The 24942-nt window shown below is 38.6% G+C and overlaps 2 protein-coding genes across 3 annotated transcripts; both read left to right on the top strand.

Moving 5' to 3' along the window:
- Nucleotides 1-29: 29 nt before the first annotated feature.
- On the top strand, nt 30-17041 carry LOC144659909 (ATP-binding cassette sub-family B member 6-like). 2 transcript variants are annotated; one of them, XM_078520432.1, is made up of 20 exons: nt 30-148; nt 1732-2581; nt 2664-2749; nt 3065-3156; nt 3971-4169; nt 4480-4569; nt 4867-4988; nt 5340-5449; nt 5628-5693; nt 7803-7928; nt 8658-8734; nt 9472-9535; nt 9857-9942; nt 10692-10854; nt 11108-11181; nt 14084-14184; nt 14759-14871; nt 14951-15045; nt 15295-15363; nt 15788-17041. In XM_078520432.1, exons 2-20 carry the CDS (start codon nt 1766-1768, stop codon nt 15918-15920), a joined length of 2682 nt encoding a protein of 893 aa, XP_078376558.1. In that variant the 5' UTR covers nt 30-148; nt 1732-1765; the 3' UTR covers nt 15921-17041. The 2 variants fall into 2 exon arrangements, with proteins under 2 accessions (XP_078376558.1, XP_078376556.1); XM_078520430.1 differs by having other exon boundaries at nt 58-269.
- Nucleotides 17042-22245: 5204 nt separating this feature from the next.
- LOC144660254 (growth/differentiation factor 8-like) lies at nt 22246-24635 on the top strand. The gene is made up of 2 exons (XM_078520858.1): nt 22246-22886; nt 23330-24635. The coding sequence occupies exons 1-2, from the start codon at nt 22574-22576 to the stop codon at nt 24091-24093; spliced, it is 1077 nt and encodes a 358-aa protein (XP_078376984.1). The 5' UTR covers nt 22246-22573; the 3' UTR covers nt 24094-24635.
- The last annotated feature ends 307 nt before the right edge of the window (nt 24636-24942 follow it).

Raw genomic sequence — 24942 nt, 5'->3', positions numbered from 1 at the left:
GTTTCCCGGTATAACTGTCGGTACTGTTTCCCGGTAAAAGGCGCGCGATTCTTATTACGCCTGTCTCGCCTGTGATATTTTTGCTTCATCATTCAGTTTCGGCTAGCTTCCGTCATTGCTGAAGGTGCTGTCGTGCATACTGCAAAAGGTGAGCTAGCTTGTTTTGTCTTTATATTTGCAGTTGGGATTGCAAGCCTTTCACCTTTAATATCAATCACTCTTCGACGCTTCTGAAACTCATTTGAATGTCACTGGACGTGATATTGAAGGTTGGTAAGGTTTTCTTTTCTAATTAATTGCCCTGCTGATTTGATTTCTTTTTGTCGATCAGAAGCACAAGCTGAAGTCTTAACTGGAATTTATTTAGGAACTTTTCTATGTAAGCTTATATAGCGAGGGCTAAAGATTCTAAAACCGGCAATGTCTCTGCAAGATAGCTATAAAGACAGTTCCAGCTCGTACATGTGTACGTACACAACAACAACACTAAGCATAGTCCCTCGAAAGGTCATTGATCAGTGATTACAGAAAATCGTAGCTAGCATCCCGCATGACTCAGCACTTTTCATTGTATACTTCTTCCTATAAATACATTTCTCCAAGGCGCGGGATTGCAAAAAATCAACCTCTAAATTTATTTGCATTCACATTTGTCTTGGGCCTCGTTCTTTTCAGTTCTGAATTAACTTTTCGATTCCACAGTCATGCATTACTGTGCAAAATGGGGCTCAAAACACAGAGTGCAAGTGTTTGTGTTCCAGTGGTAGTTGAGTCAATATTAAGTGGAGCGGGTATAGATCATAGATTTGTTCTAAAGCACTATAGAGCAATTCTGGAGATAGGGCTATATATATAAATAAATAAATTATTATTAAATTATTTTTATTAAATTATGGGCTGGTGTTTGTAGCTGATATAATACACACTCTGATTAGCTAATTTTAGGGTGGGATTTTCTTATTATGCCAATGGGCAAGTTATGAGTTATTGCAAAAAAGAGAGCAAAAAATTACTTGATCAACACTCTGAGAGTGAATTTTTTACTCTAACAAGTTGGAATTTCAAGAAGAAATAAAGTTGGAAAAATAAAACCCAGAGACATTTTTTCACCAAATTTAATATACATACATACATACATACATACATACATACATAGACTTTATTTTCACTCGAATTTTAGAGTAGCTTTAAATATAATATTTATATTGTAGCTAATATCTTCGAGAAAAATAAATAATAATAATAATAATAATAATAATAATAATAATAATAATATAAAAAAAGTGTAAATGTAAAATGCAAAATGTGAAAAAAAAAAAAATAGTAAATGCAACTAAACGAAAGTCATTCCCTGAATGTTCCTTTTAAACTCTGTAAAGTCACATGTTCTAATACAGTCAGGTAACGCATTCCATTGTTTAGCTGAGAAGTATGAAAATGAATGAAGGCCAAAGCTCGTTGTTCTAGGCTTACAAAGGGACAAAATGTTATTGCCGCGTAGATCGTAACAGGAGGACCGAAGTGAGAACATATTTTTCATGTAAACTGGAAAATGGGGAAAAAACAGGCTTTTATACAATAATATTAGGAAATTTTGAACGCGAATATAAGATAGTGGGTGTGGTAGTAGGTAATGATTCAAAAAAATGTAAAACGTTTTTTCTCCAGAAGACACATGTATCTGTAGGGTGAACGTATCTAATGTCAAAACATACTTAATCTTTCCCTCAGGTGAATGCAGAGCTAACTATAACTAAATGTGATAATGAAGATCTGTACTCGGTACTGTGATTTTAATGAAACTCTATCAAGTCATGCATCCAAAGACTTTGGCCTTCCAAGATGCATCATGGGAACTGTACCCCCTGCTGTCTTGCTCCTCTTTGTGTTGCTGCTTGCTTTGATTCAATTGTATAAGAAGAGAAAGATACAAAAAGACAATCAAGGGAGGACTTTACTGTCTGATATAGAGTCAACCTCTGTTGAGGAAATTATAAGAGCCGATAACAAGCCCTGTGATTGTGTACTTAAGTGCAAGCGCATCGATGGAAGTTGTGAAATGATGCAAAATTCCATTCAGTCTATTGCGAACCCTGCTGAATTTATCCATGGCGACAGCCGTACATCATTTTCGTACACATTTCAACAGTTCTTGCACATTTGCCTCGTGTTTGTTCCTGTTGTTGACGTTATTACCAAGGCTGCTGTGGAACCTAAGAGATTGCAAGGATATGTTGTGGTCAGTGATGTTGGAATGCTGCTGACATGGATGTTAGCATTCTTTGTTTTACGTGCTGAAAGTACAAGGTATTTCAAGGCTCACGTTTCCAGACATTCTTTTGGCCTCTTGCTGTTTTGGACACTGGCGTTTGTTATGGAGAATTTGTCCTTTATCTCCTGGAACAGTCCTAATTGGTGGTTTGGTCGAAAGACAAGGAACCAGGAAGCAGAATTTGGTTTGTTTATAACACGTTATGTTATAATGATGTTGATCTTTGTTCTTGGAATAAAAGGACCAGGTCTTTATCAACCGCCTCCAGTTCCTGTCAAAGAAGAGCCAAAATTTTTGGAAGGATCAGCAGTAAGTCAAATTTATAATTTCGTTTTAATAATAATAATAATAATAATAATAATTTTATTGTTGTTTTTGTTAATGTTTTTAGGCATTAGATCGCAGGGGACAGTCGGCTTTTAAAGGTTTCTGGAAGAAAATGAAGACATTGTGGCCTTTCTTGTGGCCTTCAGACAGGTAGACAAAATCATTCATGGATAATGCTAAGCAGTGAAAAATAAACCAGAAAAATGACAATGTGCATGTTAAGAAAATATCCATACCCACCGCATGGAAGGTAATTGGAAATTCCAAGGGGATGGGGGTCTCAAAAGCAAAAATTTTTTTTAAAGGAAAGTATAGAGCTTAACTAGAATTTCCGGAGAGGTGGGGGGATGCAAACCAAAAAACTTGTGATGGGAGGGGTATGGATATTTTCTGGAATAACACAATGCTCATTGCAGCAACTTCGTTCTAGACTTTAAATAAGTGTATTTATCTTGCTTATACCAGGTACCTGCAGTTCAAGGTTGTTGCGTGTTTTATCATTCTGGGAGCTGGTCGAGCTGTGAATGTTCTTGTTCCATATATGTACAAAATAATTGGTAAGTGGATCCAAAGTCAAAGTTGTCATCACTGTTACATTCAGTGGCGGATCTTGGGGAGGGGCCTGAGGGCCAGGGCCCCCACCTTATTTTAGGTCAAATTCAGACCCGAAGGGCTGAGAAAAGTTATCTTTTTGAGATCGGGCCCCCCTCTTTTTCCAGGGTCTGGTTGATCGGGGGCCCCACTTACCACCACATGTACCACCACTGACATTGAACCAGGCTGTTCAAAGAAGCCAGCTGCTGATGAAAATCACCATTCACTGTCATGATAAGCTTGCACAACTACTATACTGCACTATTTGTCTGATTCTTTAGGAAAAGGTGGCAAAAACAACTTGTTACTCCAATCCAATAAAACCAACTTCTTCCAAATACATGTATAGTATAACCCTGTCTGTAATTGTTATATAATTGTTGTTTGCAAAACTGGTTATTCTGTGGTTTGAACAAATGGGACCAAGTTAACCCTTGAATGCCCGCAAATGGAAAATACAATAAATTATGGATTAGGTGTATTGTATTGACCAGAATTTATTTGGAATGTTTGGAATCAAGTTGAGCAGGCAAACAGAAGTTTCAAACTAGTTTGTGACCTGAAAGTGATAGACCAGACCAATGAAAATTTATACATATTTTTTATTTGAATATTCTGGTTGGGATCTTTGGAGTTAAACTATGTTTAATTCTGGATATTTAATGGTTTGGTAAACTGGAAGCTACAATTTTTCCTGTAATTGCTTTCTTTTCCGTAAATGTTAAGCAAGCTTATCTGTCATCAGTCATATCATATTATGTTTTTCCATCATTTTAGTGAACCACCTTACACCAGGAAAGGTTGCGATTACAGACCCTTGGCATCTGATTCTGATTTATGTGGCATTAAGGTTTTTACAAGGAGGCGGCACTGGTGGCATTGGCTTACTGAACAACATCAAGGCTTTCTTGTGGATAAAGATCCAACAGTTCACTAGCAGGACTCTTCAAGTGCGACTCTTTGCTCATCTTCACAGGTGAAATAAGTGTGTCTTTTAAAAAAAAAATTTGAAAAAAAAAACAGAATTTTGACTGCTCCCGAAATTTTTTACTGCAGTTAAGTCTTTGCATTAATGGCAGTTGAAGGTCAGAAAAAATGGCTGCAGAAAGATAGAAAGAAAACTGCTTTGTCAGAGTCAAGTATGGGTAACCCATGTAATTTACCGGGTAGTGGTGTTTGAGTGTTGACCTGTTGGACGAGTGTTTATTGTGGCCTTGTTGACTGCCTCAGGGCTCCATTATTATTTATAATATAATTAACTGGTTTTCTTGACTTAAATCTTCTAGCCTGTCGCTCAGCTGGCATCTTAATCGTAAAACTGGAGAAGTAATCAGAATGGTGGATCGAGGTGCCAACAGTATTTACAACCTATTAAAGTAAGATGCTGCATGACAACTGGTAGAGTTTTCTTTCTTAAATGGAGGTCATTTCCTGTTAAAGGTTTTATTGTTTCCAAGAGATATTTGTTTTTAGTTAGTTGTCACTGGATTTTGTCTCCGCTGGCTTGAAAAAAAAAAAAAGAAAACCATGCTTGAAAGTTCTGGCTAGTAGAATATTGGTTTTGGCTAGTGGGATCAAAGATGTCACTAGCCAGTAGGCTAGTTAGCAAAAAAGTTAGTCTCGAGCCCTGCTGTAATTGTAATTGTGTGTGATATTTGGTGTTTTTCTCATAGCTACCTTTTGTTCACCATTCTTCCTACATTTGCCGACATTGGTGTGGCAGTAGTGTATTTCATCATTGCTTTCAATATCTGGTTTGGATTAATCGTCTTCTTGACCATGGTGTTATACATTGGTGAGACTTTTAATTGTGATTCTAGTGTAAAAACAGTGATAATATGATGTATGACAAAATATAGGTTGATTTTTTCATGTAGTTTTATTTTTTCACTATAAATATGGTTACCTAAAATACATGTACATGTTAGATGTTGCTGTAATTATTTATAATGATGATGATGATGATGATGATTGATGATGATGATAATGTGGCGACGACAATGATGATGATGATGATGTGGCACTTACCAATAATAAATATCTATTAAAAGTGATAACATACAATGTATCTCAGCTCATGAGTCAACCAGTTTTTTTATCAAGGTTTGATGTAGTAACTGTGTTCCAAAAACTTCGTTTTATTCAGCTGCTACAGTGCTGGTTACTGAGTGGCGAACTAAATACAGGCGTGAAATGAACGAGAAGGACAATGCAGCCAAAGCTAAAGCTGTTGACTCGCTGTTGAACTTTGAAACTGTAAGTTGAAAAGGTGTTTTGTTTTGTTTATACCTGTAGTCATAAGTTTTCAAACCCTAAATATATGTATTCTTTTGTACTAATTGCCAGGGATTTGGTTTTACTTGAAGACAAAATGGATAATGATATATATTGTAAGGAGAAATTGAATCTTGAATGTTGATCACATTTGCTTAAGGTTAAGTACTACAGTGGAGAAGACTTTGAAGTGGAAAGACTGGACCTTGCTATACAGGACTACCAGGTAAAACTGCACAACAGCCTTGAATTTTTCTTGTTGTTTTTTTATCTTAATATCATTGCGACCCATTTGCTGTACCTGATCATGAGCTACTCATGATGTCTTATCCAAGCATTAAGAGGCTGTATCTGTAATAGTGGTCTGCCCGATCTGGCTTGTTAAATAGATTTCGCTCTTTTCTAGTGTGTTGCAAGACTTTCATGTACTTATACTAAAAACACAATTCACTTGACCGGATCATTAATTTTTTTCGAGTTTTTAAGGATTTTCGGTTCACCCGAACGAGCACTTGTAACGACCACTGTCAAGGCTTAAATTTACCACAACTTTGAAAATTAATTAAAAAAGAACTAACAACTTTTGTACCAAACAAACACTACAGCCTGTTAAATTATGCCTTTTTAATTTATCACACCAACTTTCACGAACATTGAGCTCGAATCAAGCTAGCAGCAAAACATTAATGACACCCCTATCACACACCTTGATGAAACACTTGAAAACGGCTCAGATTCAAACTTTATTTTTGAAAAAGTGAGGCGGTCTACTTCAATCAAACCAACGCAGCCGAAAAGTAGATGTAATAGAAAATGTTCCTATCGAAAAAAACCTTTTGGTATCGTCTTAATGAAATATTGACAGCTGTGTAAACTTGCCCAATTTCGAAGATCTTCATGTTTGCAGCCATTTTGAGGTACTCGTCAGGACGAGGAGTTTCATCAACTGGCCTCGCAGACATACCTCACACCTTCAGAAATAAACAAAGATTAGATATAAATGCAGTGCAGTTCAACTGAAAGAGAATAAATCGTGTTTAAAAATGGAAGCTCGACTTACATTTTGACTGTTACGGACGTCTACGGACGTACGGTTGTTACTATTGGAATTTCGCTCGATGATTCCACTAGAAATAACAATATTTGACATACAAACTTCGACTTAATGTAACCTATGAATCAGCTCAAGGCAGTAACTTTGTGCTTTTCCTTCCTTACTGGCGTACAGCAAAGATTTTCCATCCCAAAACGTTGAACGTCGAAGAAACAGCCGAAGAAACGGCCTGTCGGTCGCTACTTCATGTATGAGGCACTATACGGTACACATACGGTACACAACGGTACTCCATACATGAAGTATATAACCGATCAATCGATAAACATGTCAGTTTGGTCTTCTTTACCTGATGCTTCCTGTTTTGTCGTGAAAACAACTTCGCTGTACGCCGGTAAAGAAGGGAAAGCACGAGGTTACTACCTTTAACTGATTCAAACGCTACATTCAGTCAAAGTCTACGTGTCAAATATTGTTATTTGTTGTGGAATCATCAAGCGAAATTCGAACAAAAATGACCTTACGCCCATAGAAATCGTTGAAATGTAAGTCGAGCTTCCATTTTTAAACACGATTTATTCTCTTTCAGTTGAACTGCAATGCATTCATATCTAAACTTTGTTTATTTCTGATGGTGTTAGGTATGTCTGCGAGGCCAGTTGATGAAACTCCTCGTCCTGACGAGTACCTCAAAATGGCTGCAAACATGAAGATCTTCGAAATTGGGCAAGTTTACACAGCTGTCAATATTTCATTAAGACGATACCAAAAGGTTTTTTTCGATAGGAACATTTTCTATTACATCTACTTTTCGGCTGCGTTGGTTTGATTGAAGTAGACCGCCTCACTTTTTCAAAAATAAAGTTTGAATCTGAGCCGTTTTCAAGTGTTTCATCAAGGTGTGTGATAGGGGTGTCATTAATGTTTTGCTGCTAGCTTGATTCGAGCTCAATGTTCGTGAAAGTTGGTGTGATAAATTAAAAAGACATAATTTAACAGGCTGTAGTGTTTGTTTGGTACAGAAGTTGTTAGTTCTTTTTTAATTAATTTTCAAAGTTGTGGTAAATTTAAGCCTTGACAGTGGTCGTTACAAGTGCTCGTTCGGGTGAACCGAAAATCCTTAAAAACTCGAAAAAAATTAATGATCCAGTCAAGTGAATTGTGTTTTTAGTATAAGTACATGAAAGTCTTGCAACACACTAGAAAAGAGCGAAATCTATTTAACAAGCCAGATCGGGCAGACCACTATTACAGATACAGCCTCTTAAATTCTATTTTCAGAAATGTGAGTGGGACACCATTGCATCCCTTGCTCTGTTGAACACAGTGCAGAACTCAGTCATCACTGCTGGGCTGTTGGCTGGCACACTGTACTGCGGCAAGTTAGTGGTGGAGGGACACTTGGGGGTGGGTATTCTTAAATACCTGCCGTTTTAATCTACTCGTTTGGTTAAATTACTTTTAAGAACTATAAAGCCACATGCAGTCATAACGTCCATGTTGTGGACACTCTCAGGAGTGTGTTTCGGTGCGCGCCCAGAGTAAATAATACCTGAGAAAGTACCAAAAAGAATGGTTCCTTTCTTGAAAGTTCAACAGCATTCAAACTCCGTAGGGCATGGAGTTCCCGGTGTCATGGTCTGGCCTTGTTTCACAGGTTGGTGCTTCACATAGGGTTAACCTCATTGCGCCTTTCCCCCTTGGACAGAATTGTCCAAGCAAAATTACTATGAACTATGAAACTGAAAATAATTCATCTTTTTAACATCTAACTTGATTGCAAGCCAATAGGCTAAATTGCTGAATTAGATAGTTTCCTAGATGTATAGTTGGATTTTTATTGGGATAACACCAAGCAGATCTTAAGAAAGTATACATTTTGTGGTTTAAATTTATCTTTGGTTTAAAATTTTTAAATTTTTTCATTTTCATATTCATTATCATGATCTGAAACAAGAAAATAAAGATTAAACTGGTTTGAAAAATTAAAACCAAAGATAAATTTAAACCACAACATAAACAAGGTGTTCACCAAAGGGACTGGGACTGGAGGTGTTCACTAATGGGAGTGGGATTAAGCAAGTTCATAAGGAAGGTGTTTTAATGTTTTTTTTAATCTCTGCTTATTTAATGTAGGTTGGAGACTTTGTCTTGTTTGTCACTTATACCCTTCAACTTTACATACCTCTCAACTTTCTTGGGACATACTACAGGTGAGGCAGTCACTTTTATTAGGTTAAAACAACTTCAATAAATCAGTGAACAACTACTTATTCAGAAAAAAAACTTAGCAATAACTGGTAAAAAAAATATCCCTCCCAGTTTTCATAATTACCTCAAATCTTTACTAATAGCCGATTCCCTCTATAGCGCGCGCCTGCAGGGAATCACGGTAGTTGTATCCATCAAACCATGCGCGAGACTCAGCAACGTGCATCATTGCTGAGTCTCATGCATGGTTTGATGAATACAACTACCGTGATTCCCTGCAGGCGCACGCTATAGAGGGAATCGGGTATTGCTAGTGAAATGTTAGCAGATGATAAGTTCTCTTTTAGCTGGTAAAATTAGCTGGATATCCCTCTCTTAGGTTGGCTCCTGACTCGTTTTATATTTACAAGTGCAAATTACTGATAACTTTATTAGTGAGATTCCATCAACGAAGGTTTTCGAGAAATTGGAAAAAAAGTCCAAAATGGTCTTCCATTATAAAACACTGCATTCTTATTGATCACCATACATTTCATTTAACTTTAGCTTTAAGAACTTGGTGCTACATCAAGACTCTATTATCCCTTAAATGATGCTTTTCTTTGTTCTCCTTACCTGTCTGCTTGACAATGTACTGATATTGTAAGGAGAAAATAAATGCTGATCATTGTTAAAGGATTAATATATACAGGCATCAAGATGTCTCAATTCTTCAGAGTACTAAACATTTTTCTTTCAGAATGATTCAACAATCATTTATTGACATGGAGAACATGTTTGACTTGTTTCAGCAGAAAAAACAGGTGATTTGATTTATCATACGGGACTTTGGGCTCATTTGCAAACTATACAATTGGCTGTTTTGTTTCTTTTTTAATTTTTCATCAGATAACATTATTAATTTAGTAGAATGTCATAGTAGATCTTGCATAATAAATCGAATAAATAGAATAAATTAATTAATAATAAAATGACATGAATAAGTAAATAAATTAAATAAATAACTTATGAATAAGCACTTATCAGACATTGGAGAACTATTAGGCCACCTTGTCTTCCAAATGATATTGTATCTGAAATTGTTTAATTTTAAACAGTTGCATTGGTATCTGTGTTATTGTCAGGTACTTGATGAACCACACGCTCCAGATATCCGAGTGCCCAGTGGTCTGATAGAATTTCAACATGTCAACTTTTCTTACCAGCCAGAGTGAGTTTTGCTGTTTGATGAATTTCGAACTTAATATCAGAAGCAGAATTTCATGTAAAAAGAGTTTGTTTCAAAGGATGTGGAATTTTCTCTAGTTGCAATCCATTTCCATCCTTACCATCGTTAGTCATCCTGACTTCCTAATAGCTTCCTGTTATTTGTCAAATGCTGTTCAACAGATCAAACCATGATTGTTGGGTCTCCTGAAATGCTGTATACATTTTACATTTTCTCGGTCAGTAAGATACAAAACCAGATGCACTTGTGGTGCAACTTTTGGCCCACACTTAGCACCGGGCGAAATTTCTTGTTGCTGGTTTTGATGGGCTTTCTCAAGTTTCATCAGTGATCCGTGCCAGTTTTCTACGGACATTAGGTTCATAGAGGGCTTCAAGCCTTACTTACGTCACTGCTGCTGAGAACTAATGTTACTATCTAGTTGCTGGTCTTCTGTCTACCAAACTTGTTTCTTGGTATCCCTGACCCTGTTTTGTCTTCTTTAACAGACTGCTATAAACTGCCCAGTCTGTCGTCGACTGATAAAGCAGACATGGAGAGTGTTTTTTTTACTCCATCCTCGTTTTCTTTTCCACCCATGATATATTTTATAATGGCACTGTGCTTTCTGGACTGGTTTTAGAACACCGATAGAAAAGCATGTAGATAAGCTAAGCTTAGTTCCTTTCCCCAGGTGAGGGATAGAGGGAGGCTTGCAGATGAAGTGTTACAACTTTTTATTTTTCCCACAGAAAGCAGATTCTTAAAGACGTGACATTCACAGTGTACCCTGGACAGACTGTTGCACTTGTTGGTCCGTCAGGAAGCGGCAAAAGCACAATCATTCGACTGCTGTATCGCTTTTATGATCTGGACTCTGGAGTCATCTCCATTGATGGACAGAACATTGCAAAGGTTCCTCAAAAAGTTCTTATTTATAACAGTAGTAACTCTGGATGCCAGAGGTTTATCTTGCACTTCTGGCCGAGATGCGCCTTTTTGTTCACGAAAGCTTTTGAACCAGATCTACCACCAAAAGTGAACAAAAGTTTAAGAAAAAGTTTCAAAAGTTACAAAAGCTTTATCAAAGCAAGAGGCAAACAGTTCTCGTCTGTAGTAGTGAGTGTTAAGCATTGTGCAGCTTGTTAAGTTTGATTGCTCTCCCCAGGTCACCCAGAAGTCTCTCCGTAAAATCATAGGAGTGGTTCCTCAGGACACTGTTCTGTTCAACAATGACATAAGGTATAATCAGCTTCAGCAGATAATTAGTTGGAATATATCGGGGAGAATATGGCTGAAGCCAAGAGCTTGTCTTAAATAATCCATTGTTAGCCAAAAAAATCAAACTGTTGGATCATGAATATTATCCTCCTTTGGGCATCGTTCACTCTACATATTGTGCCAATGCAGTCTTTTTCTTTCTTCAACAAAATCGTTACGTTGTTGGGATGCAGTTTTGTTTCTGCTTCATGAGTTATTGTTAACAAATCCGTCGCCAAAACAAAATCAGAAAAGAATACGTTACGATGTCCATACTGAAATAACATCACTGGCAAACGCCAAGTGTTCTTGTAAAGGTCTGACTCAAGTTAGTTTGCAGTTATTGCCTTTACCCAACGGACTTTAATGAAGTAACAAGTTAACTACTGACGTTAGTGGCGAATTCAGTTTTTGTTGGTTCAGATTGGCTAGATTCTGAATTTCTTCGTTGTTTGAATACTGTCATGTAAAAAATACTATCTTGTGTGCTGTGTCAGATATAACATCCAGTACCCAGTATCCCTCATAACCCCCACTATCTTGTGTGCTGTGTCAGGTATAACATCCAGTACCCAGTCTCCCTCATAACCGCCACTATCTTGTGTGCTGTGTCAGGTATAACATCCAGTACCCAGTCTCCCTCATAACCCCCACTATCTTGTGTGCTGTGTCAGATAACATCCAGTACCCAGTCCCCCTCATAACCCCCACTATCTTGTGTGCTGTGTCAGGTATAACATCCAGTACCCAGTCTCCCTCATAATCCCCACTATCTTGTGTGCTGTGTCAGGTATAACATCCAGTACCCAGTCCTCCTCATAACCCCCACTATCTTGTGTGCTGTGTCAGGTATAATATCCAGTACCCAGTCCTCCTCATAACCCCCACTATCTTGTGTGCTGTGTCAGGTATAATATCCAGTACCCAGTCCTCCTCATAACCCCCACTATCTTGTGTGCTGTGTCAGGTATAACATCCAGTACCCAGTCTCCCTCATAATCCCCACTATCTTGTGTGCTGTGTCAGGTATAACATCCAGTACCCAGTCCTCCTCATAACCCCCACTATCTTGTGTGCTGTGTCAGGTATAACATCCAGTACCCAGTCCTCCTCATAACCCCCACTATCTTGTGTGCTGTGTCAGGTATAACATCCAGTACCCAGTCCTCCTCATAACCCCCACTATCTTGTGTGCTGTGTCAGGTATAACATCCAGTACCCAGTCTCCCTCATAACCCCCACTATCTTGTGTGCTGTGTCAGGTATAACATCCAGTACCCAGTCCTCCTCATAACCCCCACTATCTTGTGTGCTGTGTCAGGTATAATATCCAGTACCCAGTCCCCCTCATAACCCCCACTATCTTGTGTGCTGTGTCAGGTATAACATCCAGTACCCAGTCCCCCTCATAACCCCCACTATCTTGTGTGCTGTGGGACGATTAAATGCAGAGGGCCACACAACGTTAGGAAGACTTTGGCACAATTGTTGTCGGATCTCACGTAGCTTGGAGATGCATGTACTAGAACTCACTCGAGGTGTATAAAACAGTAATTTTAAATGCACGGCTAGTACGACGACACTTGTGTTGGACAATTTATTTGGCCGATATTTCGACTAGTCAACTAGTCTTCTACAGGGCCAGAGCTGGAGTGAGATAAAACTTAACGGCTCCTAAAATTTAAATTAAAGTATATAAGTGGATAATACGTAACACGATAGCCATATAAGGAAAAAGCATAAAATACAGCGTAGAGGGTGTAATATATACGTATAAAGAAAATACACGCACTAATAATATATAAAAGATGAAAAAAATATAAAAAATAAAAATAAAAAATAAATAAAAATAAAAATAATAATAAACTAAAGCTAACTTTCATATAACGATCTAAAGATATAACATATCACTGTTCAGAGCGTCTATTGAGGCCATTAGGTTCAAGAGTTTTGCCTCGGTCTATGAGATATGCTTCTCTTGCTTTGCGACGAGAAGTACTTTTAGTGGGTAGCAATTCAAGAGGAACTAGAGAGATGTCTGATGTGCAGTGCCTTGGCATGTTGAAATGAGTAGGGACTGCAGTGGCTGCTTTCTTGTGCCTTGGATTATTGCTGGCCTGCCTGTGCTCAGTGAAACGTTCCCGAAGAGTTCGTTTTGTTTTTCCTACATATTGTTTATTACATCTTTTACATTGTATCATATATACAAGGTTAGTTGAGTTGCATGTTATGTGATGTTTAATCTGTCTGACTTCGTTAGTACTGCTGAAGGTATATGTTGTTTTGCCATCTTCGATGTGGGGGCAAGTGAGGCATCGATGATTTGAGTTACAGCGGAAGGTGCCCGGTATAACATCCAGTACCCAGTCTCCCTCATAACCCCCACTATCTTGTGTGCTGTGTCAGGTATAACATCCAGTACCCAGTCTCCCTCATAACCCCCACTATCTTGTGTGCTGTACATGTGTCAGGTATAACATCCAGTACCCAGTCCCCCTCATAACCCCCACTATCTTGTGTGCTGTGTCAGGTATAACATCCAGTACCCAGTCCCCCTCATAACCCCCACTATCTTGTGTGCTGTGTCAGGTATAACATCCAGTACCCAGTCTCCCTCATAACCCCCACTATCTTGTGTGCTGTCTCAGGTATAACATCCAGTACCCAGTCTCCCTCATAATCCCCACTATCTTGTGTGCTGTGTCAGGTATAACATCCAGTACCCAGTCCCCCTCATAACCCCCACTATCTTGTGTGCTGTGTCAGGTATAACATCCAGTACCCAGTCCCCCTCATAACCCTCACTATCTTGTGTGCTGTGTCAGGTATAACATCCAGAACCCAGTCTCCCTCATAATCCCCACTATCTTGTGTGCTGTGTCAGGTATAACATCCAGTACGGCAGAATTGGCGCCCCTAACAGTGAAGTAGAGGAAGCCGCATCAGCCGCTGACATGCACACCAGGATTTTGGGTTTCCCAAGTGGTAAGCGTCAATACCAGCCATGTGCACTAATCACCTAGTAGGATTTCCTTTCCTCAGCTTATGAGACAATGGTACGTGAACCCGGGCACAAGATAAACGCGTGACCAATACTAATCATGCGCACTAGAGCAGTTTTCAATTGAGTGTCGTAATTACCAAAGTAATTACTCTAGCCAATCACAAAGAACACAGACAATCTAAATTTGCATCTGGTGAATAAATTATTCAGTTGTTGAACATTTTAAAATAAAATATCCATTTAGAAGAACTACCTTGCTGATTTTGACTTTATTGGGGCTTTACACGAGCTAAAGCTGTAACATTAATTTTTGCTGAATTTTTCAACAAAATGCTACTTCTAATTATCGTTGTAAGAGCCGTTTTTTGTCTCTGAAATGTGGAGCGTGCGCAATAGTGTAATCGTAGATTTTGGCTACGCTTGCGTGGAGTTTCCCAGAGCTCTTCTCGCCGTCAGTCATGCGCAAAAGAGAAGTGCTCTGGGGTCGAGAATGCAAATCGGGCGACCAATACTGGCCATGCGTACTTATCGCCTGGCGACATTTCCTTTTCTCAGGTTATGAGACAATCGTCGGTGAACGCGGGCTCAAGCTAAGCGGAGGAGAGAAACAGCGTGTGGCAATAGCAAGAACGCTGCTGAAGAACCCGCCTCTTGTTCTCTTAGATGAGGTACTGTCTGGCTAAGAACAGTTCTAAATTTTCAATTCCTGTCTCGTTGTCTTATATTTGCCAATTTTGTTTGTTTCAGGCAACTTCTGCTCTCGACACGCAGACTGAACGTAACATTCAGGCTTCTCTGAACACCATGTGCATCAACAGAACTACCATTGTAGTCGCTCACAGGTAAATAAACTGTACATCGTCGTACATCATCGTGCATACTCGGGCGCGGTCGTACAACATCGTATTTGGTCGTGTGTGGTCGTCCACAATCGAACATGCTCTAGAACTGGTGTTCATGTTGGCTCATTGCAGATCGTACCCACACACGTACACACGTTATTGCGTGGATATACAAATGTCACCAGTTGAAGTGATCGCCTAACCTTTAGCCGAGTCTGTTTTCCTCACAGCAGTTCTTTTTTTCTCTAGGTTGTCCACCATTATAAATGCAGACCAGATTCTTGTTGTCCGGGAGGGTGAGATCATTGAAAGAGGAAGGTAAGACTTGTAAACTGACTGGCATAAATTTAACACTTTTTTTCTCGACCAAAGACTAGTAAGCTTTAGAAATTTGCTACAGCGGTTAATTTAGGCCCCGTCCAGGGTAAATTTGAAAACGGAGAAATTTGAAAACGCCGCGTAAAATGTTTTCCGTCCACATTAACCCAGGTAAATTTGGAAACGATACCCACTTTCTTAAGATGAGAGGTGAAAGTTTCAGAAATAGGATACCCACTTTGGAGAGCGTTTTTGAAAAGCTCCGTTTTCGGTGACCGAAAACGCCGGTTCAGTGTGGACGGTTGGCCTAACCGGAGAAAAAAAGATGCGTTTTCAAATTTACCCGGGTCAGTGTGGACGGGGCCTTAGATTTCAAAACTTCACTTCCGACGTAGAAACTTATAACTTTGTTTGTTGACGGCAGACATGACGAGCTAGTCTCAGAAGGCGGAGTCTATGCAGACATGTGGCTGCAGCAACAGAAAGCAGAAGAAAAGGAAAAACAAGGCAGTATCAGCGATAGTGTGGAGGAAGAACGAGACGATGAAGGACACTGAACACACAGACAAGTGTGGAATTTTATAGAATAACTCAAATGGTTTCGCTTTATTGAAAATAAGGGTTTGAATTTAGAGTGAATTGCCCCGACGACAACAAGATACAGTGGAAGCTCGATATAACGAAGGGCCAAGGGACTGGAAAATATGTTTGCGATATCGAGGTTTCGTTATATCAGGGGTTTTTTCTATTACTGCGGTGGAGTACATGGTTCGTTATACTGAGGACTTCGTTAATTCGAGGTTCCACGGTATTTTTTTAAACCACATGGAACGCAAAACAAAATGGAAGCAATAATCATATAGAGTGACAGTTGTATATAGGAGTTAGTTATTTAAGTTATAAACCGTTTTGACTAGAAAAAGCCCTTTCAGTCGTGAAGGTCTTTTTTAACAGACGCGACATCTGATTGGCATCAGATACCACCATTACCAAGGTAAAACAGAATAAGGCCAAAGGACAGAAATTCTACATCACAAAGTCGAATAATGTGTGAATTTTCAAGTAGTTTCATTGTTTTACCTCAACATGGTGTAAATAGCGCTGTAAATAGCGCCATGATATAATGTTAGTTATTTTTAAAATTTGTCAAAGCAGGCGTTATACGACCCCCTGCAAAAATAATTGCCCAGACAGAAATAGCACAAACGTCTGTGACGTCATCAGAGTACGTCCTGTTGCTTAGCAACACTAGTTAAGAAGGCGGCTTAAGTCGAACTGTGACCGAAAAAGGCAATGATTAATCAGTGGCTGTTCCACCCAACAAGGGTAGCTCCATTAGTTTAAAAGCTGTTTAGCTAAACATGGTTTAAATGGTTCTGTGCATGAATGTTTCTTAACAAAAGTTAGTACCTTAAAACGTTCTTTGAATAAGACCGCAAGTAGGTCTCGGTGTAAAAAAATTGCCTTCAGTTTTCAATTTTTAAGCTTGGTTTGACTGGCCAGGGTATAAGTAAGTTTTCGCTTTATGAATACTAGCCGGTCAGAAGTACCCCCACCCAGACGGGTTCAAACCGTTTGCTATATTGAGTTAACTCAAATGAGTTGAGTTGTATGAATAATTGATAATGAACAATAAAGAAGAGCAATATGTATCTGCTCCAAAATGCACCACACATGACATTTTGGACTGCGTATTTTGTGATTATTTTTTAAGTAAAAGCGCTCATTTCACGAATGTAGCGTTTGTTGTTGTTGTAAATCTGGGCAAGGTTCTGTTAACCTTGTTTTGTACAACTTGTTCCGCAATGATTATAATGTGACATGGTTTACACGAAACATGGCTCAGTCAGTAACATTTTTAGGCATGAGGAATCAATGCCCTCGATATATAACACAAATGACCATCGAAAACCGTGTTAAACCTGCTTTCAATGAATATTTGAAACTGTCGTTGTCAGAAACCCACGGCGGATTCACGGACGGTCACTTTTTCAGCCAAGAGCGTTATTCTCCAATATACTAGGAGTTTATTTTCTTACCCATCAAGTAATTGCTACTACGCACTTTATCGTGAAAGGAGAAAAGCACCTAAGGTAATAATCACGCCGTTATTACGGGTGAAATGAATGCAAGTTGATTGGTTTACTTGACTTTTCGTAACACCGTGATTTGATTAAGTTAGACCAAAAAAGGTGACTGTTCGTTTGTTTTGTACTCCTTTATAAAATCGGGCGACAGGTATCAAATTAGACGGGGTATATTATCTGATTTGTACCACGTGCTGCGTGCGTTTTGTCCAATGAGAGTGGCGGAAATTTATCGGTGGAATAATCCTTTGTATAAACTATGTGGGGTATCTGCGGCGCCAAGGGCACGGTAATGGAAACGAATTGGTCTAAAGTATGGCATAGGTTTTGACAATTTTATCTGAACTAGTTTATGGTTTGTGCACTGGAGTCAGCAATTTAGTAAAATTCTTGAAAGGAACTAATTTTTGTAATTATTCATCTTTACAAACCTCAAATATTTACGCAAATTGAAGCCTGGGTAGGGTAACTATTTCTTGTGTCGGCTCTGAAAAAGGAAAGGAAAAATCGCATGTTTTGGTCTGAAAAAGAGCAAGGGTTTCAGGAAGCACGCTACACAACCCACCCAATTTTTCGGGAAGTACCCCTCCATGCAGGTGTGAGGGAGACATTAAGGTTTCCGGCTGGTTTTTTTCTTCTTTTTTTTTTCAAGGTTTGCCGATAATTTCAATTTTTAAGTGCAGTAGATAGAGTTTCATCAAACCCTTCGGTGTGCGGAGTTGTAGGATTTTGGTCAAAAGCACTCAGTAGGAAAAAAGTTTCTTCAGGCGTTCCGCTTCCTTGCCGTTTCTGAGAAAATTGTTCTCAATAAAGTTTTGCTCTGACACTCTCTTATACTTCATTGTAACTAGACAGTATTGTCCATGTAAAAAGCCACTGGACGAAAAGAAATGAATTTACTGAAGCCAGATTCCGAACAAAGGCCTTATCTCTGACATTACACGCGTAAAAGCTCAGAATGGCCTCATTTTAATCTAGAAAGGCCAATCTTAGTTGATTGTAGCTAAAAGTGGCCTTTACTTTACATTCGTTTGAACTTTCTGACTGGGTCGTGAAAAACATACCTAAGAAATTTTTAAAAAGACCACAATTTTGATGAAATTGTTTAACAGAGAGCTTTCACCGAGTAAAGGCTGATTGTATCTCAAATAAATGTAAATTACTCTTCTGGTATGAACACTAAATAAGATGAAATGCAGACAGTAAGAGGAAGTACCCCCCCCCCCCACCTGGGAGGGGGCAGATGAGTAAAGAGACAATGGACGGGGTATATTGACTTCCCTTTTAGCTACTGAATTCCTCGTTTACCCCTAAACGGAAAATTGCACTTAGTTAAAAGGTTATTATCATGACCCATCACCAGCGCGGTAAGCCGCGGTTTGTTTCGGTTGTCATCACTTGATTGGGCGTCTTGCTCAGGCGCTCACAAACTGTAACAGAAAAGGTTCGAGTTTTTTCGTCGCTCGCTCAACCGCTTCGCGGCAAAAAAAGCTCGCTTCGCTCGCTTAACTTGTGAGGTTGGCTTGAGGCAAGTCTAAAAAAGGGTGAATTTCGGTTATTGATATACGATATGTTTTCTCACTTGATTGCGGGCTGCGAAATATTTTCACTGACCAGTACTTCGGGCAGCACGAGGCAAGATTGTCACTATATACGCTGTAGTAATATGGTCAAAGCTCCCAAGAGTTTCCTGTTGCTCGATCAGTGGTAGAGCGTCCAACCGGCGTTCGGGGGGTCATAGGTTGGACTCCTGTTGAGGGAAATCAGATTTTTTTTTTAACTTTTGACAACTAAACATATTTCTGTTTTTTTATATATGTACATGTTAACAAAACTGGAAGTAACCGCTATATGTTCACTGGTATAAAACACTTACACTGTTCTGGCTGTTGAAGTCGTGCCTCGCTGAGCGTTATTACCTCGATATTAAGTTATTCCACTATCCAAATTTCTGACAGTATGCTGTTTGGAAACGTTTGCATTTCCAAATCTTCTAAAGCCTCTGAATCGGGGTAGGGAGAGGGCGTTAAAAGTGTAGGGATTTCACGAGCTGTAGCATACGAAATGGTAGCTGGAAAGTGGTATTTAGCTATTTAAAAGGACCTTTCAGAATATTTTGAACAGAACGACCAAACAATCGATTCATGAAAGTATTTATTGCACCATTCCCCACCCCCTTTGTTCTAGTTCCTCGGTCTTCCATTGACTTGATAAATTGTTAAATTCAAGCACAGCCTTAGTTCAAGGTGAATTTCTGACATATTTGTACCATACCGCCTTGATTTTTTTTTTTACCAAATTCCACCAATTTAATGACTGTTGTGGCCTCCAATCCTGGAGCCAAATGATCGTATCACTTTATTCTAATAATCAGGAAGAAACTCTAGAACGTAGTCACGTCAGCGGTGTGTAAAGTGCATAATCAGTTTTATGGCTGACAAAACCTTGATATTTTGATATTTATAAGTTATTCTATCCAAATTACTTACAGCTTACCGCTTATTGGGAACGTTCACTTTTAAAAATTGTCTACAGCCTCTGAACCGGGTTTACCATTGTTCTAGTTCCTCGATCTTTCATCGACTTTATCAATTATTAAATTCATGCACAGCCGTAGTTCAAGGTGAATTTCTGAAACATTTTTTCCATACCACCTTGAGAATTTTCACTAAATTCCGCCAGTTTAATGGCTATTGTGGCTTACTGGAGCCAAATGATCGTATCACCTAATTTCTAATAATCAGGAGAAAATCTAGAACGCAGTCAGCGATCAGTGTTAAGGTACACGTTACCGTTGTGTGCTATGGCAAACAACCAATTTCCGTGTTCTCAGCTGAAAGAATAAAAATCTGCTTGGCAAGATTGAAGTGTTCCAGGAACATTGATATGTAAAGGTTTGGTCGCTGAATATTGTGGTTTCATTCCTGGGCCAAATTGTCGCATCAACTTATTCCATTAAAATCCGATATTTGATCATTAAACTGTCTGGCAACAATTAAAATTGTAATCGAGAAATCTGAAACAGAGGGCGGCCTATTGTTTTAGTTAACTGTCGGATGCTTTGGCAAAGGACCAGTTAAGTTTTTTTTTTTTTTTTTTTTTGTGGTCATGAATATAGGCCATGCACACGAAAAGTATAGATTATTATTCAATCATTTTGTAAGGTATTGCAATTTGCTTGGAACCACAAAAATAACATCACTGTCGGCACAAATCAAAGATGCTTTCAATTTTATCTAAAACTAGGAATTTGTTGGAAAAGACAACTACAGTCAATCCAGATCAGAGTAAATACGGCTATTATAGACTTGGAAATCTCACTACATGCCTCACAATCCGAGTGTCTCTTTCAACTTAGTCTAGTCTAGTAAGGAGCTAATGGGCTCCTGGTCTAGTATAAATAAAGTGGAGGTTATTGTAAAAATTGAAAAATTGCCAATATAAAAATCTGATTAATTTTGTTAGGAATGGATAAATAATCAGGTGATTCGCTATTGTAGAAAAAATAATAAATCGTGGTGCTGAAGTGCTCTCTGTTAAGTTTGTTGCAGTTTTGACATAATTTCAGATAATTCTCAATTGCAACTTGAAGTGTATTTCTTCACACAGTTTCCTATCGTATTGCGCACTTAGAAACAGCAATATCCCGTTATGATGTGTTAAGCCTATTATGTAACATCCGCTTCGACTTGAAATTACTCAACTGATGTCCCGGGGCTTATTCATAACAATCAATTAATCCGTAATCTAAACGTCTGTCTTGTCGCTTCTCCATTCTTCACATGAATGAAATTGTAATCTCTGACACGTTAAATGGATTTTCTTTACAAACCTATTCAACAAATGTTTATTGTTTAGTGAAGACAGAGAAACTTTAGACGTGTTCTTTTCGCACATATAGCTACATAAAATGTATAAATGTTCAACCGGAAACTTGGTTTTCCGAAAAAGACAAGATGGGTAAAAATATAACAAGAGTAACTATTTATATTTCACACTCCTACAGAAACAACGTGAGGCATTCGAGACACGTTAAAAGTTTAATAATAAAATTCATACCTTAAGCCAATCCCTCTCACTTAGCAGCTTAGCACTTAATTAGTATAGAAAGCTAACTCTAATTCTAGCAGTGGGTGTTAATGACTAAAACTGAACTTCACAAACTTTCGCTTACAAATAAAAGCACTGTAATTGCAATATGCCATTATCATTGCTAGCGCAAGGTTCAAGTAAGGTAATTCCATGTCAGTGTAAAATAAAGCTCTTCACTATTGCCACACCGATGGTCGATCTTTAAAATCGAATTAATCAGTCGAATTGATTACAAAGAATCATCTCATTACTGGAACTTATGGCATTTCACTATGTTGGCGCCGGAAATAAGGAAGACGAGAAAAAAAACCGTTATACTTTTTCACTTTCTTTTACAATAAATTCCAAAATAGGAAATCATTCAACAATTCACTTGGTCCTTGATAACCTAAACTTAATACCATCAAATATATCTTAAAAATAAACAAATTGCGGGAATTCCTCAAATTCTATGTACCGATAACGGTAGCTGGTGATACCCCTGTAGCTTGGAGGTCACTATACAAAGCGGACCGGCTGCTTTTTAGACACACTTTTTCATCACCCATCTTATTGAAATGGATAAAATATTCGCGACTAACAGTCAAACCACGCCTATAAAACGTGATCCGGAGGCAACAATACAAACTGACCCGAAGGGAGAACTCCATACCTTTGTAAAAAACCAAGACAATTTTTCTCCTCTTTCAGAACAGAATTCCAGCATTCTAAGGAAATGAACGCGATTTGCCGAATGAATAAAATTGGAACATTCCAAGATGTGATGTGAAATTTTCTTTGATAGTGTGTCAGATATGGGACTAGACAAGGGCATGGGTGCATTTCCAAACAATGAGATTGCGTATAGCATGTCATCAGTTCATTTCACTTATTGTTTTTATGACATTTATAATCATCATAAATTGCAGTTGATTTTGCCCCAGGTTACTAAATATAAAACCAACTCAGTCTGACTGGTGAACCTTATAGAGTTACTCACCGCACGCGTACAATCCGCCTAAATCCAACCGGAAAGCGGACTCGAGGGTAAAATGAACCATTTGATGATTTTCAGTACCGTTCTCGTCTTCCTATCTCTGCCCAACGGATCGCTGCCGTGTCGATTTCACGAGCAAAATTTGTCTGACGTCGAACAGATCGTAGTGCAAGCATTCAAGAAAAAACTCCTTAAAGAGCTTGGATTTTCATCAGTTCCCAATATTAGTAAGATTAAAGCCCCGAAGATTCCGTCGTTTTACAAACATCTGATCGAAGCAGAAAACAGACAACCTTCCCAAGCCACACAATTTGACGAGGATGACTTTCACGCTAAAACTAAACGACTATTTCTGTTCCCCGAGCGAGGTAAGTTTTTTCAGACAATGTTAAATTTTTCAACGTTTTAACGAAATTAAAAAACCTCATTTGCCTAGAAAAAACTTGTCTATATCGATAAAGAAACGTTAAGTTCTGCGTGGCTGGCAGAGAACGTGGGGACCGTTATTTCCTGTACTTGCATTTTGCAAGCATTCTGGTCGCCGTCTCGAATTTACCTCCGTGTCGGGCAATCTTGACTTATAGACACCATTGTCCACGGGATTTATGCGACAATTACTATTTGTACCGGTGATGGTACATTGTAACTATGATGAAATGTACATAAACTGTGTTTGATATTTCTTCTGCGTGTATTATAATCGAATTGATTTTATTCACATTTATCTCATGTAATGAGATACGTAAGCTGTGATATTTATGGATATGTGTGAGTCAACAATTTTCCTAAATTAAAATATGTTTAATTTCAGTTGTTTTGGTAACCAATGGAATTGAAAAGAACTTGATCTTCAAATCAAATCCCAGACACCCGACTCTGGAGATCAAGTCAGCAACTTTATGGATTCACATCACTGACGCGGCGTCTAAATCACTTGAAAAACCTGATCAAGGGAAAGGACAGTTGAGACTATACAAGAGCTACCAAACGTCGGGACGTGGTTCCCGCGAAAAAGAACATTTTCATTCTGAACACTTAAAGGAGGCTGGCTGGTATACAATCGAGGTTACTGGAATCGCTAAAGAATGGTTCTCTGTGCAGTCAAAGTTAAAACTAAGCTTGGATATCGCAGTAAAGGGAACCAAGTCTCTAGAGATTGGCGGAGTGAGCAGTGACGGAGCACCATTGCAGCCTTTTCTGGCGGTTGAAACAAAAGAGAAGCAACAATCTAACAGGAGAAAAAGACAAGCAGATTCACCGGATTGTCCAGCTCCTCAGTCCTGCTGCAAGCACGATGCAGTTGTAAACTTGGATTGGGATTTTGTCATCGCACCAAAGTCGTTGCATATTGGCGCCTGTGCGGGAAACTGCCCGCTCAATAAAATTTCTCTCTTCACCCACGAAAGACGAGCCAAAGCACTGAGCCTATACAACTCACCTTACCTGGCTCAACGCCCTTGCTGCGCACCAAACAAATTGGATTACGTTAAGATACTGGCATTTGATACAAAAGGAGATGTAAAGGAGTACAAGTTCCAAAATATGAAGGTATTATCTTGCCACTGTGCTGTGTAAACTGTACTGTGGTGCTACGACAAAGGACAGATTGTTTATCTGATCCAATTCTAGATACATAGATCAACTGCCTGTGCAGAGTAGTGAAGGAGACGCTAAGAAATAAACGTATCATTTTAGTACCACCGACCAAATAGGGTATACATGCATAAGAATTTTACTGATTGCAACACCAAACCTTAAGCAGAAACGTTAAATGGCTAGGTTAACTGAAATTGAAAGTAGAAGCGTTAACTGGCTACGAGTTTGTTTAAGATTGATAGCCGGGTCTCATTGACGATTTCCTTACAATAAACCAAGATGATTAGATACTTAGTTAATAAAAAAATATTTTTTATTGATAGTTGAACGAAATATGAACTATATGTTCCTTATGAGTCTAGAAGCAAGGTGATTTATTGTTGAAAAATAACTTTATGTTCAACTGTTTCTTGTGACAGCTGGTGTTTTTTTTTTTAAGTTAGGCGACTTACTTCCCGCAAAGTTTCAGCTGAGCCAGTGCATACTGGATTTTTTACTTTAGCCAAAGAACATTTTCCCTTGGTTTAATTAAAGGATTGTGTAAAGATTTAGCTTGTTATTTGTCCTCTCAGAATTACTTATTCAGTAGGTGGCAGCCATGAATGCACTGAGGACATCGACACGGTCGGTTATCAGACCTAACCATAGAATACAAATGTCCTCCTAACTTGAAAACTTGTTCTATACAAGAACAGTTCTTTTTGTCTTTTGGTTGACGAAGCCGCGGGGACAATAAAATAAAGATTAGCTGGATAAACCTTGATAAGAAGGACTCCGTTTGTAATATTAGCTTTTAAATAAGCTTTCATTAGAAAGTCTTAAAGAGAA

This window comes from Oculina patagonica, chromosome 7, assembly GCF_052425735.1.
Source record: "Oculina patagonica isolate OP01 chromosome 7, crgOcupat, whole genome shotgun sequence".
Classification (NCBI taxonomy): domain Eukaryota; kingdom Metazoa; phylum Cnidaria; class Anthozoa; order Scleractinia; family Oculinidae; genus Oculina; species Oculina patagonica.
The sequence above is the reverse complement of the archived record's forward strand: the minus strand, read 5'-3'. Positions and strand labels throughout refer to the sequence as shown.

Excerpts from the sequence above, each read along its gene's own strand:
- LOC144659909 (XM_078520432.1), top strand. The coding sequence starts at position 1,766 with ATGAAGATCTGTACTCGGTACTGTGATTTTAATGAAACTCTATCAAGT. Across the intron at positions 4,570-4,866 it reads AGTATTTACAACCTATTAAA|CTACCTTTTGTTCACCATTC; the intron begins GTAAGATGCTGC and ends TTTTTCTCATAG. Across the intron at positions 15,364-15,787 it reads GAGATCATTGAAAGAGGAAG|ACATGACGAGCTAGTCTCAG; the intron begins GTAAGACTTGTA and ends TGTTGACGGCAG.
- LOC144660254 (XM_078520858.1), top strand. The coding sequence starts at position 22,574 with ATGAACCATTTGATGATTTTCAGTACCGTTCTCGTCTTCCTATCTCTG. Across the intron at positions 22,887-23,329 it reads ATTTCTGTTCCCCGAGCGAG|TTGTTTTGGTAACCAATGGA; the intron begins GTAAGTTTTTTC and ends GTTTAATTTCAG.